This window comes from Colossoma macropomum, unplaced genomic scaffold (genome assembly GCF_904425465.1).
Source record: "Colossoma macropomum unplaced genomic scaffold, Colossoma_macropomum, whole genome shotgun sequence".
Lineage (NCBI taxonomy): Eukaryota > Metazoa > Chordata > Actinopteri > Characiformes > Serrasalmidae > Colossoma > Colossoma macropomum.
In genome coordinates this window covers 30,052,985-30,068,354 of record NW_023494802.1, presented here as the reverse complement: position 1 = coordinate 30,068,354, position 15,370 = coordinate 30,052,985, and the positions used below count along the sequence as shown (strand labels likewise).

Here is a 15,370-nt window from a genome sequence, read left to right as displayed (position 1 = left end):
AGAAAAAAAATTACAGGGGACTGATGCATGTCCCTCCACCTGGGGCCGCACACTGAGACAGAATGCTAATGTACCATTAGCATAAGCCCTCTAGAGCAGCACGACAGCCAGGCCACATCCGCTCTTACAGAACCCAGAGTGAAGTCACCCTGCCAAGGGTGCAGCGGCCTGCGATTCAGGGGGATGGCGGCCTGGGGCTCAGGAGACGACGGCCTGCGGCTCGGAGGGACGGTGGCCTGAGGCTCGGGGGAACAGCAACCTGGGGCCCAGGGGAACAGCCTGGGGGTAAGCAGCTATGAGCTCAAAAGTGGATCTCTCCATACAAAGTACCTGACAATGATACACATACACGCACCAGCCTGTCCTCAACAGGTGGCTTTTGACACCACTGGCTCTAGAGACTCAGAGAAACCCACCTGCACACCAACACAGGCACGCACGGCCTCTTACAACACAGCAGAGTCACGCATAATTATGAGCTCGCATGCAGGGGAAAAATCAGACCGGCCAAATGAGTGCGCTCACACAGTATTTAATGAGCTGGAGGATTTGAGGCTGACCGTCTTGAGACTCTGATGCCCATCATCAACTTTAACAACACAGATTTCACACTAACAGAGATTTGTGTATGTGGATGAACACGCACACAGACATACTCTCAAATAGCAGCGATACAGAAGAAGAAAATTAAATGTTAACATTAATGTACTTTACTGTAAGAAGATTTCATTCAAAGCAGTTTTGTTTTGGATCATTCCTATTGATGCATTCATCATGAAATATTCCACCAATGTAAAGTGCAGATGGTGCTGTCAGATATATAGTATACATATATTACAGTGCTTTTAAGATTGATAAATGTAAATTAGCTATGTGCTGATTGGCTGCTCTGTATTGTGCCTCAATCGAAAGGCAACGAACAGCTGAAGTGCCTCCTTCAAGATGAATGGGCGGAGCCAACTTGCTGTAGGCTGAACATGTGGAAATGTTTTGGTTTTTGTGACATCACAAAAACACTTCTTTCAAAATGAGCACATTTTTTCTCTAAATAAGCCTTTAACTCGAGGCTCATAAGACACCACCATCATAAAATAAAGCTCCAAATAGTTAAAATACTGAATACAGTGGGATCCAACCCCAGCTGTGCCACATGCCAAATGACACCCTAATTCATCAGCCGTCTCATGTAACTTATGAGAGATGAGCTGGCCCAGGGGAGCTCCAACGAGCGCGGAATGACTGATCCCTCCAAGGGGAGACTAATGGAGCGCGGAATGACGGATGCCACCCCTACGGGTGCGGAGCCAGCAGGTCTGCTCAGGATGCTTAAACGATCGCCGAGTCCGCCCAGCATGCTCCAGGGCTGCCTAATCAAGTGAAGAGTAACTGATGTTCCACAAGGGGAGGGTAATCCCAAACAGAATGCCCAAATCCACCCCAGGGAGGTTAAACGATTTCAGACTGAGTGGGTTTAATGCTGTCGATTAAGGCGCGATTTCACTGCAGGCATGATTAAGCGAGCGCCGAGCACGCCGGTGCTCACAGGGACTGTTAAGCGAGCGCGGAGCGGAAGATGCCGTGAGCTATAACAGAAGTTAATGTGAGTGAGCGTGTCCTGTAAGAATACATCCACCCACGCCTTCATTCTCTCACTCTGTCCATCCCTCTCTTCCTCTGACACTGAATTCCACCCATTTTCTCTCCTCTTTTTTAATCTACGTCCATTTTTCCTGCTTCTATCACTCTCTGTGTTAAGAAACCTGTTGAAAATGACTGCTTGCATTAAAGACAGAACACTTGAAGGCTCACAGGCTGATACGAATCATTTGTGGTCGATATGGATTTTAAGAAGCTAAAAAACATTTTTATTAATTTTTATTTCAAACATTTTTAACTTTAGACTCTGGTCACTTCACTTAAACTGTGCTTTACTCACAAATATGTCTGTTTTCAAATGTCACACTTCTTAAACTCAAATAAACAGCAGAAATTCTCAGTCTTAAAGGGCCTGTATGTTTTTCTTGTATATTATTTCTCCAGAGATCCACTTTTAACCTTTGTGTTGTTTCATGTACCAAAAACAGTCGTCATTCATTTATCCCTTAGAATCAAACAGGCTGATACTGTCCCTTTAAGATTAATATATGAGTGTAAATGACTTCACATCAGATTGGCTGCCCTGTATTGGGGCTGATTCAAAAAGCAATTCAAGATAAATAACTCCTTTTAACTTCAGCATGAACAGGCAGGGCTAAACTACTGTAAGCTGAATCAGCATATATATGTAAATGCATTGATTTGAGACATCATAACAACACTGCATTCATAACAGACTGTTTTTTTTCTGCAGCTTAGCTTCCATATATGAATGTTATGGACTGGGGAGTTTCACAAAACAGAACAACATATATATATATGTTTTGTGACTGAATCTCACAGCTGACCTTCAGGAGGCTGTCACTATTTTTGCTAACATACAAAAACTCACACTCACTCACTGATCCAGCACTGCTGCGATAAAACGTATGAATACAGGCAGACGTGCTAAAAGCTCTCTCAGAGCTTCATGACCAAAACCCACATAAAAAAACACACTCTTCACAGGCACTGTCTGTATGTGTGACAGAGAGAGAGAGAACAGGAGAGAGAGAGACAGCAAGGGAGATATAGACAGAAAGACAGACGCAGAGAGAGAGAAAGAGAGAGATAAACAGAGACAGAAAGAGCGAGAGACAGACAAACAGAGACAAAGGCAGAGAGAGAGATAGAGAGAGAAAAAGACAGACAGACAGAGAGAAACAAAGAGAGAGAATGAGAGACATGAGAGAGAGAGAGAGAGAGAGAAAGGAAAAAAAGACAAGAGAGAAAGGAAAAAAAAAAAAGAGTGACAGAGATAAGAAGAGGCAGAAGAGAAGAGAGAGAGAGAGAGAGAGAGAGAGAGAGAGAGAGAGAGAGAGAGAGTGTATGTGTTTGTCTGTGTTAATCTGCTGAGGTTTTAACCCAGAAGCTGGAGGTCAGAACAGCTGTTCTACTCATCTCTCCGTGGTCATTATAGAACAGAGAACACAGCATTCAGTAAACAGCACACACACACACACACACACACACACACACACACACACACACACACACAGGGGGTTTATGAACGTAGCCCGTGTGGGTGATGCTTTCTTTCCAAAACAGCTCACTTGTTCAGAAATGGACATAATCTTTGTGTTCTTCACAAGACTGCTGAAACACAGCAATGATATATATATATATACACATATATACACACACACACACACACACACACACATAAAGATGTAATGGAACATGGCCAGCATTTAAAATGCAGACTAAATTAGCTGTGACAATGAGAGCCAGTGTTGCAGGTTAGGCTCCATGAGACGTGTTGTTGTTTCTACAGTAAGACTAGAACATTTTTAACCATGAGCCCAGCGTGCTACAAACAAGCTAACATGCTTTAACACCGACAGCACCTTTCTCTGCGCATTACTTTAAACAATAATCCACAATAACGACCACAGGCACCAAAACAGCCACAGACCAAACGACAACAACAACACAAGAAAACAAATAAACAAACACAATCCAGTCCATCGGAACAGCGACAATTGAGTGAAACCGCTGGTGTAAAAGAACAACACAGTTTACTCAGAAGAACGACCAAACATTTTTAAAGCCTGTGTTTTATGTCTGTATATGATTAGATATTATGCAAATTAGGAGATCATCTGAACTTGAAACTGCAGAAAACTAAGCAAGTTAGATCATAAAAAAATAAGTGCAGAAACTACATTATGAAAATTAGGAGTCTAAGAAATGTACACCAAGCCACCTTATGAACATTATACGAGAAAAAAGAGAACAATTTACTTACGATAATAAAAATATCAGAAAAATATCTGAAAAATTAAGTCCATATCAGACATTTTACACTTTAAAATGAGCAAATCTGAAGACATTTTCTTCATTTCTTCAAAAATTTCACGGTGAAGAAAAGTATGAAAACTACATAACCTGAAAAAAAAAAAAACTTCTGGACACGAATGGGTTAATGTTAAGTTTCATGATCTAAACTGGCCTATTATAGAGTTCAGAGGGAAACTACTAAACAAACTTAAAAGCAAAGTGGTCAGCATCTGAACATCAGTGCGTTCAGTAGTCTCAGTGATCAGAATAGGAAAGTGGACCGAAGCAGCACTAAAGCAGATGTACAACACAAACAGATTGAAAAGTATGAACTCGTGAGCATCACAACATGAACAATAAACACGCTGAACTCAGAGTGACCCTACAGACGGAGCAAAGTCTGACCGGACGAAGGCGAGAAGAAAGCAGATGTGTTTCTAAGCGAGTGAGTGTGTGTGTGTGTGACTGACCTTGCAGAGTTTCTGGTAGCGTGGTGAGGAGATGGCCATTCTCTGGAGCCGGTGTAAGAACAGCACCACTTTCTGCAGAGACGTCCTCACCACGGCCATCATCTTAGCGCGGCCAGCACACGACTGCCAGCCGCGCAGAATACGCATCCTAACCTACACACATACACACACACGCACACACACACGCGCACTCACACACACTCATATCCCCCACCGGCCGCAGCCGCACGAGCCGAGCCGTGACGAGCTCCGACGAGCATGTCCCACACACACGCGCACACACACACACAGTCTTAATCCAACCCTCGTCACACACACACGCGCACACACACACACGCTCCTTAAAAACCGTCCAGCAGCAGAACGGAGATGTCAGTGTTGTCCTCTCCTCTCCAGCGGAGAACGAACGGCTCGCGACGAGAGAACGAACTGAGCAAGAGTATGAAGAGGAGGGGAAACGAAGAGAGAGTGAGAGAGTGAGAGAGAAGAGAAAGTGAGTGCGAGAGAGAAAGAGAGAGAGAGGGAGAGAGAGAGAGAGAGAGAGAGAGAGAGAGAGACAGAAAGAAAAAAAAATACCACTTTCTCCGTCCTGCTCTCGCCGCTGATGTCCTCACAGCCGCTTCAAACTAACCGGCATGGAACTGTGGAGCGATTGAGAGTGGATGGAGTGAAGGAAGAAAAAAAAGGAAAAAAAGGGGAAAAAAAAGGCTGCTCTGAGAAGAAGGAGATAACGGATAAAAGAGGGCACAGAGAGAGAGAGAGAGAGAGAGAGAGAGGGAGAGAGGGAGAGAGAGAGAGAGAGAGAGAGAGAGAGAGAGAGAGATATGGGGTATGTGGCATCACCGCTCACTCGCACGCCACAAAACAAGGGATGACATCTCACCCGCCGAGACTGAGTAGGAACGAGAGACAGAGAGAGAGAGAGAGAGAGACACTAGACACTAATACTGCTCAAGAATTTTTTAGCATGGGTAAATCTGTGTGATTGGAGAGAGTGAAACAGACAGGGAGGGAGACAGGGAGGGGGGTAGTGAGGGAGAGAAAGGGGGGAGAGAGAGACAGAGAGAGAGACAGAGAGAGAGAGAATGTATGCGTTATCGCGCTTGTGTTGTTCACTCTAATGAACTGACACACTTACTGAAAGCGGAGCGAGCAACCTCTCGAGAAAAAAAAACGAGAAAAATAGAATGAAGGAGAGAGAGAGAGAGGGGAATTAAAAAGAAGAGTGGAAGAGAGAGATAATGGGTAATGAATTAAAGAGCATCCTCACTCTTCACAACACACACACTTCTCTTCCAGACACATATGAAAATGTTCTCCTGCCTATTTTCTCTTTCATTGATCCATCTTTCTGCCTCTGTTTCATCCCTCCATCATACAGCCTATATAATCCTATAAATACATAAAGCCACGTGACAGCGCAGTCTCAGATTTCCAGGAAAAACAATGAGAGAGGGGGGAGGGAAGAGTAAATGATGAGAGAGAGAGAGAGAGAGAGAGAGAGAGAGAGAGAGAGAGAGAGAGAGAAGAAGTTTGAACACTCCTGGTCAAATTCCATGTTTTGTGGATTTTCTAATGAAAATAAGTGAACAGACCCTCTGCAGACACACTTAAAGATCATATTTGTCTGCAAACATCAGTGCTAATTTATATTTTTTGAGCTCAATTTTAAAGGTGACCCAGAATGGAAAACTGTATTTGCATTGGCACAGATGAATAAGGAGAGTTCAATACATACAACTGTCATACTGTGAACCTCAAACATGGTCCTGCATCGTAAAAGAGGGCAGTAAAACGGGCCAATTCCAAAATCCTGAACTGTTACATAACAGTCTTCACTCATTAATATTTACACCCACATCCCAGCCCAGCAGGAAACAACGGCAACGGAGCAACAGCAACGAAAATGGCAGACTGTTTGCAGAACTCGTACCGTTCCAGGCTGTGTAGAAGATGTCGGCACTTTTAATACTCATCCCTAGGAGCCCAACTGGCTGATGCTCATCCTTAAATGACGCCGAAGTTTCCCTCCTATTCACCAACTTCTCAATAGAATGTGCTGTTCCACTTTAAATGCTACAGCTTGTACAGGTGCCAGAATATACAGTGCCAGAATGTAACTGTGGCACCATTTAAGGTGGAATGGAAAATTCAACTTCATGATAACTTTAATTCAAAGTTGTTACTTTACTCTGCACATTTCACTCCAAACAGTTTCTGGAACCTTGGACCATATCAAGCAGCTTCGCTTAGCGTTTCACACTGCAGAGACTGAAGAGAGGCGCAGCTTCCAACTTTATTAACATCACAACCCACTAAACCTCAACAGCAACCTGTAAGCAGCAGCCACGCTGTGTGATTTTACCCACTTTTTAAAGGTTGAAGGCAGCTGATCTTAAACTGAAAGTTTCATAGCAAACTAACAACTTTAATTTACTTTATGCTGTGGTCCAGATCGAAAGCAAGTAGCTAGTATAGGTAACGTTAGCGACTAGCAAGCATCAAGTAACTAGCATAGCTAACTAAATAGTCTGATGACTTAACTTATTTACAGAGAGGTTCATATATTTCGACATGGTGCTTCTGTGTGAACCATCATGGCGCCTCGCTGTAAAATAGAGCTCAACAAATTATTCATAAGCCCCCCCCAAAAAGGGAAACAGCTTGCTTCATTCTAGGGCCAAACCGTAGGGCTGTAGATGGGCGTGTAAAGCCACATCTGGGCATTTTTCACCCCCGACCAAAGCTGCATAGCTTCTATGTAGACATCAGAGAACAAATACTGAATAAATGCATTCTATGGACCCTTAATATTGCAGAAAAATAAATTAAAACATAAAATGTGCGATAGCATTTGCATTCCAGAGTGTTAAGATGTGCAAATAACAGTACTGGTACATTAAAATGAAGAGAAGTGTGTCCCCTGTGGAGGATGTGTTAACTTGTTTTCACTTAGAAAACCAACAAAATGTCATTTGACGAGAGGCGCCCAAACTTTTGCATATGACTGTGTAACAGGTATTGATGATGCCGTGTGCTGATTTGATCTGGGGAGTTGTTTGAAATGTGCTCTTGTCATTACTGCATGCTAATGTAGGTTATTTCAGATGCTAATGTAGGTTAATACACCATGCCTCTTAGCTACGCTCTCTCCTCTCTCTCTCTCTCTCTCTCTCTTCCTCACCCTCTATCACTCCTCTAATGCATTTGTGTCCTTTCTCTGTGCTCAAAGAGCACAATGAGGGTGAAAAAGTGTTTGAGTAATCTGTTGATTAAGGAAAATATTGAACAACATTCTTCTAATTATGTTTTCAAGGTCTCTCTCCGCCTGCACGTCTATGTGTGCGTGTGTCATTACCCTCCCCTGGCTCTGTGATATAAGGACGCTAGCATGTTAGCGACTCTACTCTGCAGTGACAATGATTAATGGGGAAACTATTGTAGCATCATGCTAACACCTCTGTGCTCCAGTGGACACACCATGAAAAAAATACACAAACTGGTTGCCGTTGCTGTGGAAACCACAAAGACATCATAACTCCCTCCCCCTCAATATTTTACCAATTGTCCAGACAAACGGCACAACGGTCTAAAACGACCAGCTGACCGCTAGATGACGTAAATAAGACTGATGATGCATTAGAGAGCCCATATCATGGAAACCAAATTTTTCCCCCTTTTATTTGCTAAATAAGAGTTTATATTATGTAAACATGGTTAAACTTTCAAAACCTCAGGTTCAGTCCATGCAGTCCATTTATGGAAACTAAGCTTCGAAAACAGCCGATTTGAATCCAAGTTTTTTTTTTTGTAATGTTAAAACAAAGTATTCAGCCTACAGCAGTTTAGCCACGGCCATTCATGCTGAAGTTATAAGGAGTGTTTCAGCCTGCAATGCTTTATAAATGAGGCGCCATACAGGGCAGCCAATCAGAACAGGGCAGAAACATAGCAGTCTTAAAGGCACAGCAATAAAAACAGCCTGTTTAACTCTAAAGGACAAAGATAGGTCAGAAAATGTTGTGGAAAAATGACCTATGACTGTTCTTTACACATACGAACTTCATAAGTGGCCTCCAGCTCAACACAATCATACATTTGTGTTTTAGGAAGCAGTATTGTATGTGTTTAGACATTAACATAAACCAAACGTTTATACAAAAAAGACATACACACACATTAAATATAACTGCGAACTGTATTTGCACACAGACACAAAAAGACCATACTTTATAAAGACTGAAACAGCAGCGTTGCAACAAAGGCTTTTGCTATTGCACCTATTAATCAAACTCTGTGAAAGACACTGATAAAATTAATTAAAGACATTAACATAACTAGCGTATTGGTCTGCAGTTGTACCAGTGATATTTTACATTTTCACACACTCTTGTACATTTTGCAAGTTTACAGATATAATCGTTAATTAAAAGCCCAAAAGCCCCCCCTGCAGTAGCTCTAGTTTTGGTGAGAGAGACCACACTGTGATGTACGAAAGAGGGAGAGCTGCAGATGTCAGAGGAGAGGAAGGAGAAAGCAGAAAGAACAAAAGAAGAGAAAAGAAAGGCCATGAACACAAGCCCAATCAAGTGCACGCCTGGTGCAATTTCACCTCCAACACGAGGACGCGTTCAGCGGGACAAAGCCGAAGGTTTCATCATGGACGCTGCATTCATGTGCAGAACAAAAAGGTCTTGACTAAAATCAATATCCTCTCTGAGTCACTGAAGCAGAGTGGGGAAGGGGGCGGGGGGGTAATCCCTGACCAGTCAGGGTCTATATGCATACCACTCATACGCACACTGCGGGAACTGAGGGAATGGGACTACAGAGGGCTGGAGCTGCGAGCCTTCAGTGCTTCCCTAGTCCAACAAACCTGACTTAACTCACTGGCTAACCATCACACCTATCATTAGAGCAGAGAAACACTAGGCCTGGGTAATAAACAACAACCTAACTATAACGGTAATTACTGTCAACGTGTGTTTTAGGTATACCAGATGTCTACCTAGTAAGGGGTGTATTGAGTCAGGCAATTCATAATTGGGTTAAATACGATGCGGCGGTGTCTTGACTCAATATTTTTCCCCCCCGATACAGCAAAAATTAGGCAGTGCCTCAAAACGTCCCTCCGAAAAAAAGTCATCCACCATTCAGCAGCACAGAAAGCTGTGCTTATAGTGTCCTTACCTAACACACTGGCCCCAAGCTAACATGTTAGCCCTGAGCTAACGCACCAGCCATGAACTAACATGCCAGCTATGAGACAATACATTATAACACATTACGATGCAATACAATACAATATGTTTATAGCAGCACCCCTACTAGCTACACAGTGAACTACATAGACAAATAGATGGATACCTGAGTCCAACAGCAGAAGCAATACATATAGCCAATATATGGATATCTATATGTACGTATAATAAATCGACACACATTTAAAATACACATAATGCAAATATATCACCGCAAAACAAAGACAAAGTGCAAGAGGCAACAAGAATTAATCCTTTAATTCATCATGAAAGGCAGTTTAAAAGACTATCAGCAAAGGCTTGAACTTTGAACAACTGCTGTTTCAGTGCACCAGTGGCGATGTGCGCCTTATGTCCTAAACAGAGAACCAGAAGTCGACTCACTTACAAGAGCACAAAAAGTTTTATTGTTGCACTCATGGAGAGCAAGAAAATGTGTGAGTTTGAGGAAAATATCTGAGAACAAGGCCCTGATCATTAACCAAGGAGCTGAATCAGTGGGAGTAGGTAAATCACACATCTGTGCATGGCAGGTGAACTCCAGAGCAAAATCAACGCCCTGGAAAAATGCTATAATGAGTGACAGTGAAGTGGAGAATAAAGTGAACAGATCAGATCAGTAGTTACATTAGCAAGAGCTTGCAAACCATTTGAGGGCCTGGGAACCCCGGCCTCGAACAGCCTCTGGTCAAACAACTCAGACAAAACGTCTAACGCTGTGAGCGTTTGTTTAACAGCTTCTTCCAGCCGTTTTCCCCTGCAGCTCTTATTCTTTCAAAGCTAGGAGAGTGAACAGTATATATACACTAGATCACAATCTTACATGCTTAAAATGGCCACATCTGTCTTCGTTTTTCAATGAAATAGTTTGAAATACTATTTAAATACAGGTAAAGTTTCAAAAACATACCATTCACACTCTATGTGGTCAGCATATGGAAATGAACTGCAAAAACAGACCATTTTGAATTTATTGTCATGTATAAATGCATTATAACCATTTTTGGTACATAAAACCAACAGATGTTATAAGCGTATCTCAGAGAAAAATAAAATACAAGAATAAAGTAGGATACGGTCCCTTTAAAGGAACACTCCAATCTTTAAGCTCTCTCTCTCTTAATATTAACTTACATTAAAAGCTTTTAATGTTTTTTGCTCTCTCCTGTAAAGCCACTATTTTGGAGATGCATGTTTTTCTTTGAACAGCGATGATACGCCCAGTTTTACTTATGTCTGCGAACAACCAGAAGGGGGAGCTCCTCAATAAAACAGCAAACACTCTGCTTGAATTTTACATAATTTATTATGACTATATTTCAGAAAAAGCACCCCACACTACGGGCCTACTAAGGGCCTAGATATTCAGTGAATAAACATTAGCTTGCCAGAAGAGCCACACGCTGCTCCTATGGCACAAACCAGTTTGCCTCTACCATACCAATATATTACTGTTCCTCTTTCCTTCTAATAAAACATTTAAATTTAGTTAGTAAGCTTTGAATTAAGTTAGTAAGCTCCTTGGTACAAGTTTAAAATATGTACATGAAGTTTTGTACTGCATACAGTTTACAGCATCACACTCACATACGCTCAAATAGGATCTCTTGGTATACTAATAATCTAAATAATCTAAATGCCTTTTCATATTGGTTCATTATGTTGGTGTTGGTTTCCTCATTCAGTATTCAAAAGCTTCTTCTTTCGTTAACCCCACCAGAATTTTAAAATGAAAGATTCCTGACAATTTCTATGTAGATGCTTATATCACTATTTTAAATGAATTACTTGATGATAAAAGCAGATAAAATGGCAATTACTTCACAACTTCACAACTATCAAAATCATGTCATACAAGTCACATCACTTAAAGACTGAACACGGCCAAACTTTCCACTACAATTTCATAATGTCACCTCTTCGCTTTGAAAGACTGAAGCAAGCGAAGTTAGTGAAAGATATTAAAATGACAAATGATGTGTAAACAAAAAGAAAAGGCTAAACACACAATTTGGTTGGCTGTACTTTTGACTACTGAATGACATTTAGGTGAATGTCAAGCTGAACACGCCCTCAGTCACTTGTTTAGCTGCCACAGAGCTGAGAGACGAAGGTAAACAAAGATAAGCTAGATAATCAGTTTAGCTTGATTGCTTAGCTGATAAATTATGAAACCTATATAAATCTAGTACAAAAAATGGCGAACACGTCCTCAAACCTGAACAAGATCTGTGCTTGCCTAGCAAAGTTACTTGACTCCTGACAGATCTGAATTTGGACCAAAGCATTACCAAAAGGAAAATGCACTTGGCTCCACTCAATAAAGCAGCTAAACTGACTATGAAAACAAAACACTATACAAAGGTTTAAGTCTTGACCTTACTTCTGTATCAGTGCTGCTACCAGAGTAAGCAAAAATCCAGTCTGTCTCCATATCTGGCATTAATTATAAATGTATGTATATCTGTTTTTAAGGTGGTGAGAGCAAGTATTGAGCACTTATTCGGAAACACTAACAGGTATACAAATCCTGTAAAATGTTGTTCGGGCCTAAAATTCTCCTGTTGACCGACTCACATGGCACTGCTTTGCACTTTAAGCATGTACATACTAAACTTTGGTTGAAGAGTGTACAAATGAAGGTCGACAGGGTGATAATAGGATGGAGAGTGCACTGGTGCATGCGCACACGCAGCACACACACACACACACACACACACACACACACCTTATAACACACACTCAAGTATGCAGAAGGCAGCATCCTGTTGGGCTAACACACTTCAGCCTCATATAGACCTGCATTAAAGTCTAAGTATAGCCACATCATATCATATCACATCAGAAGACAGCAGCACTGAAGAAGGAAGATACAGACACGGCCGTTTCAGACGGAGTACAGAGCCAACCGACATAAATCATGGATAAGAAGTGTGTTCACAGTAAAAACGTCTTTTGACCGCATTAATGTCACATCTCAGAGTGTCAAAACTGACACATCAAAAACACATTAACAACCACACACAAGCAAAGAGAAGACAAACAGAGAGAGGGAGAGAGAGAGAGAGACAGAGAGAGAGAGAGAGAGAGAGAGAGAGAGAGAGAGAGAGAGAGAGAGAGAGAGAGAGAGAGAGAGAGAGAGAACTGAAACACACCTAAATTCTTTGCTGTCCAGGCTGGAGATATTCAGGTATAAGTAAAAAAATAAATAAATAAATAAATAAAAACCTCTCTTTATTAATTTATCTTGTCATTGAGATGCGTTATGTTGTTATGCTTGTAATCTATACAGCGGCACTGTAGACAAGCAAATTAGCTCCTAACACAAGTATAATAGCTTTCAGAAAAGCGAGTATGAGCTAGAATTTCATTCATAATACATACAGTACTGTGCAAAAGTCAAAGTCATCCCTTATTTAGTTACTGTCCAGTCAAAATGTCCATTAACTACAAGTTATTGATTTTTGAGGAGACCTTTATTTCTAAGGAGGTTTGATAGAAGATAATTCACTTGCATAAGGAAGGAGAAAGTCAAAGGAAAAGATTAAAAGAAAAATGATTAAAAGATACTGAGGAAAAGGGACTTCTAACAACAAAGCAAGACCCTGAAGGCCACCAAAACTGTCCCCGTCAGATAAACAGCACTTAAAGCTTTCATCTTTGAGAGAGAGGAGAAAATCAAGCTGCTTCAGATCTGAAAACATCCACAGGTGTTTCTGTCCATCCTTCCACTGTGAGAAGATAATTTAACGCTATGAGTCTGAAAGGATGTGTAGCTGTCTGCTTAGAAAACGAAATGGACAAAGAAAGAAGCAAATCTGCAAAGAAGCTGCTGCAGTTCTCAGTCAATGGACTGGCAATTTTCGATTTGCCTGGAAATGACATGAATGAAAAGTGGTCTCTGACTTCTGCACTCTGTACACAAACTGTACGTCTCACGAGTCTGTCCCAAACGTTTTTAAACCTAGCGCTGTTGAGGACTCTTGCTAAGGGTGCCTGCTTTGCGACAGGCCCAGAGAGAGAGAGATTGAGAGGGGAAAAAGAAAGAGGGGGAACAGCTCTTACCTGTAGTTGACCCTTGAGCTCCCTGATGTGGGCAGAGTCCTGAGAAAGCTCCTCCCTCTGGGAGGCATCAGCTAGAACGTTGACTGTAGTCTCCGCCTCCTGCAGCCACTTGAGGAAAGCCTCCAGCTCCCTGAGAGATGCCTGCAGACTCTTCAGCTCCGAGTCCAGCACTGCTTGGCGATCCGACGCTCTGAGAATGACATAACAGTTAACAGCGCATCAGCAGGGTGGTCTCTAGGTGTGCTGACCACCTGTCCGTCCTTTCAACCATTTAACACACCCACCTTTTCACAGAAAAGGTAGACAGAACTGCTATTAGGGCCGTCAGTTATTCAGTTAAATTCAAATGAAAAAGTCTTTGATTAAATTGGAGCTTCTAAATGAATTGACAGTGATTATTTTGAAACTCTGATAACCTTCAAAATAATCTGTAAATTACTGTATTACTAATATAAATGATAGTGAGCAGGGCTGGGCAATATGACAACATATCATTATTATGATACATTATGTCACAATACAGTACAGTGTGCTTTTCTGAACATATCATGCAAAACGTCAGTACTTGTAAAACACTGACAAACTGCACATCTCATTGTAAAGAGAGCAAAATGAGTCCCGTTTAACTGGATTTAGTGCAACATAATATGCCACATATTGAACAAAAATCACTGTATTCAGTTTTCAATATTTTTCAAAGTGTACTGTGCTGTGTACTTTTTCTTGTCCTCTTCCAGCTGATCAGATGCCTGATAAAATAAATATTGTGACATTGCCTATCCAAAATTTCTTGAAGCATTACAATATTATATTTTGCCGTATCGCCCACCTTTAATACTGAGTGTATTAAAGTGGAATTCTACTGATTTGTCAAAATTTCTGCATAATTAATTCATTAAGATGTAAACAAAATCATTCACAGTGGTTGTGAAATGCTTCGTTAGAGTCGATTACTGAGTTAGAACTGTTCACAGTGGCGGACAGTGGACGTCTGAAGACATTAATTCCTCTACAGGCTACCTCACAGACAGCTATTATATGACATGGTTATGAATTGGCTCCCTGATGCCTAAGACATTGTTTTCTGTAAGTTCAGTTTGTGGCTTAATTGCTTAATGGTGGACAAAATGGCTAAATTTGCATCGTAGAGATTACGACACCTGGTTCCTATCGCCACCACTGTAAGGAAATTGTAGAGAAAGTTACCAAAGAGTGGCTGAGTTTCTCTACAATGAACCATTTTACATCAAACCAGTCTGAAAGGGTTTGTTTACATCTCAACCATTGGATTTACAGACACAAATCAGTGGAATTACATACTAAAATCGCAAGAAATCCTGCATGTTTGATGGTGCTGTTGAGGGCAATTAGTCTACAATCAGTCCAGATGTAATCATAAGCTACCCATGCATGTCTGTATGCGCAGAATCGCACCCATATGTTCCATTTTGATTATGGTGGACAGTAGGTCAGTGTAGATCTACGAGAATGTGTGAACATCTGTTGTATTCTTGCAAGCCGGATATCTTGTCTGAGTGCTGCTGTGCGAACGTATGGCAGCATATGTATGTACCTTCTGAAACACTGGTGCGCTCTCCCACATAGCACTGGTACTTTCTATGCTCTGTGGGAGTGTGCATGTTCGAAACTGTGTGTGTT

The 15,370-nt window shown here is 41.5% G+C and overlaps 1 protein-coding gene across 7 annotated transcripts in view; it reads right to left on the bottom strand.

The window, feature by feature from the left end:
- LOC118821931 (utrophin-like) overlaps positions 1 to 15,370 on the bottom strand; it is a 301,986-nt gene that overhangs the window by 176,886 nt on the left and 109,730 nt on the right. For 6 of the 7 annotated variants that reach the window (XM_036590622.1, XM_036590623.1, XM_036590621.1 and 3 more), the window contains one exon: positions 13,712 to 13,901. In XM_036590622.1, the coding sequence (XP_036446515.1) occupies positions 13,712 to 13,901 (190 nt within the window). Of the gene's footprint in view, positions 1 to 4,385; positions 4,789 to 13,711; positions 13,902 to 15,370 lie in introns of those variants that run through there. The other variant, XM_036590627.1, reaches the window with a different exon arrangement.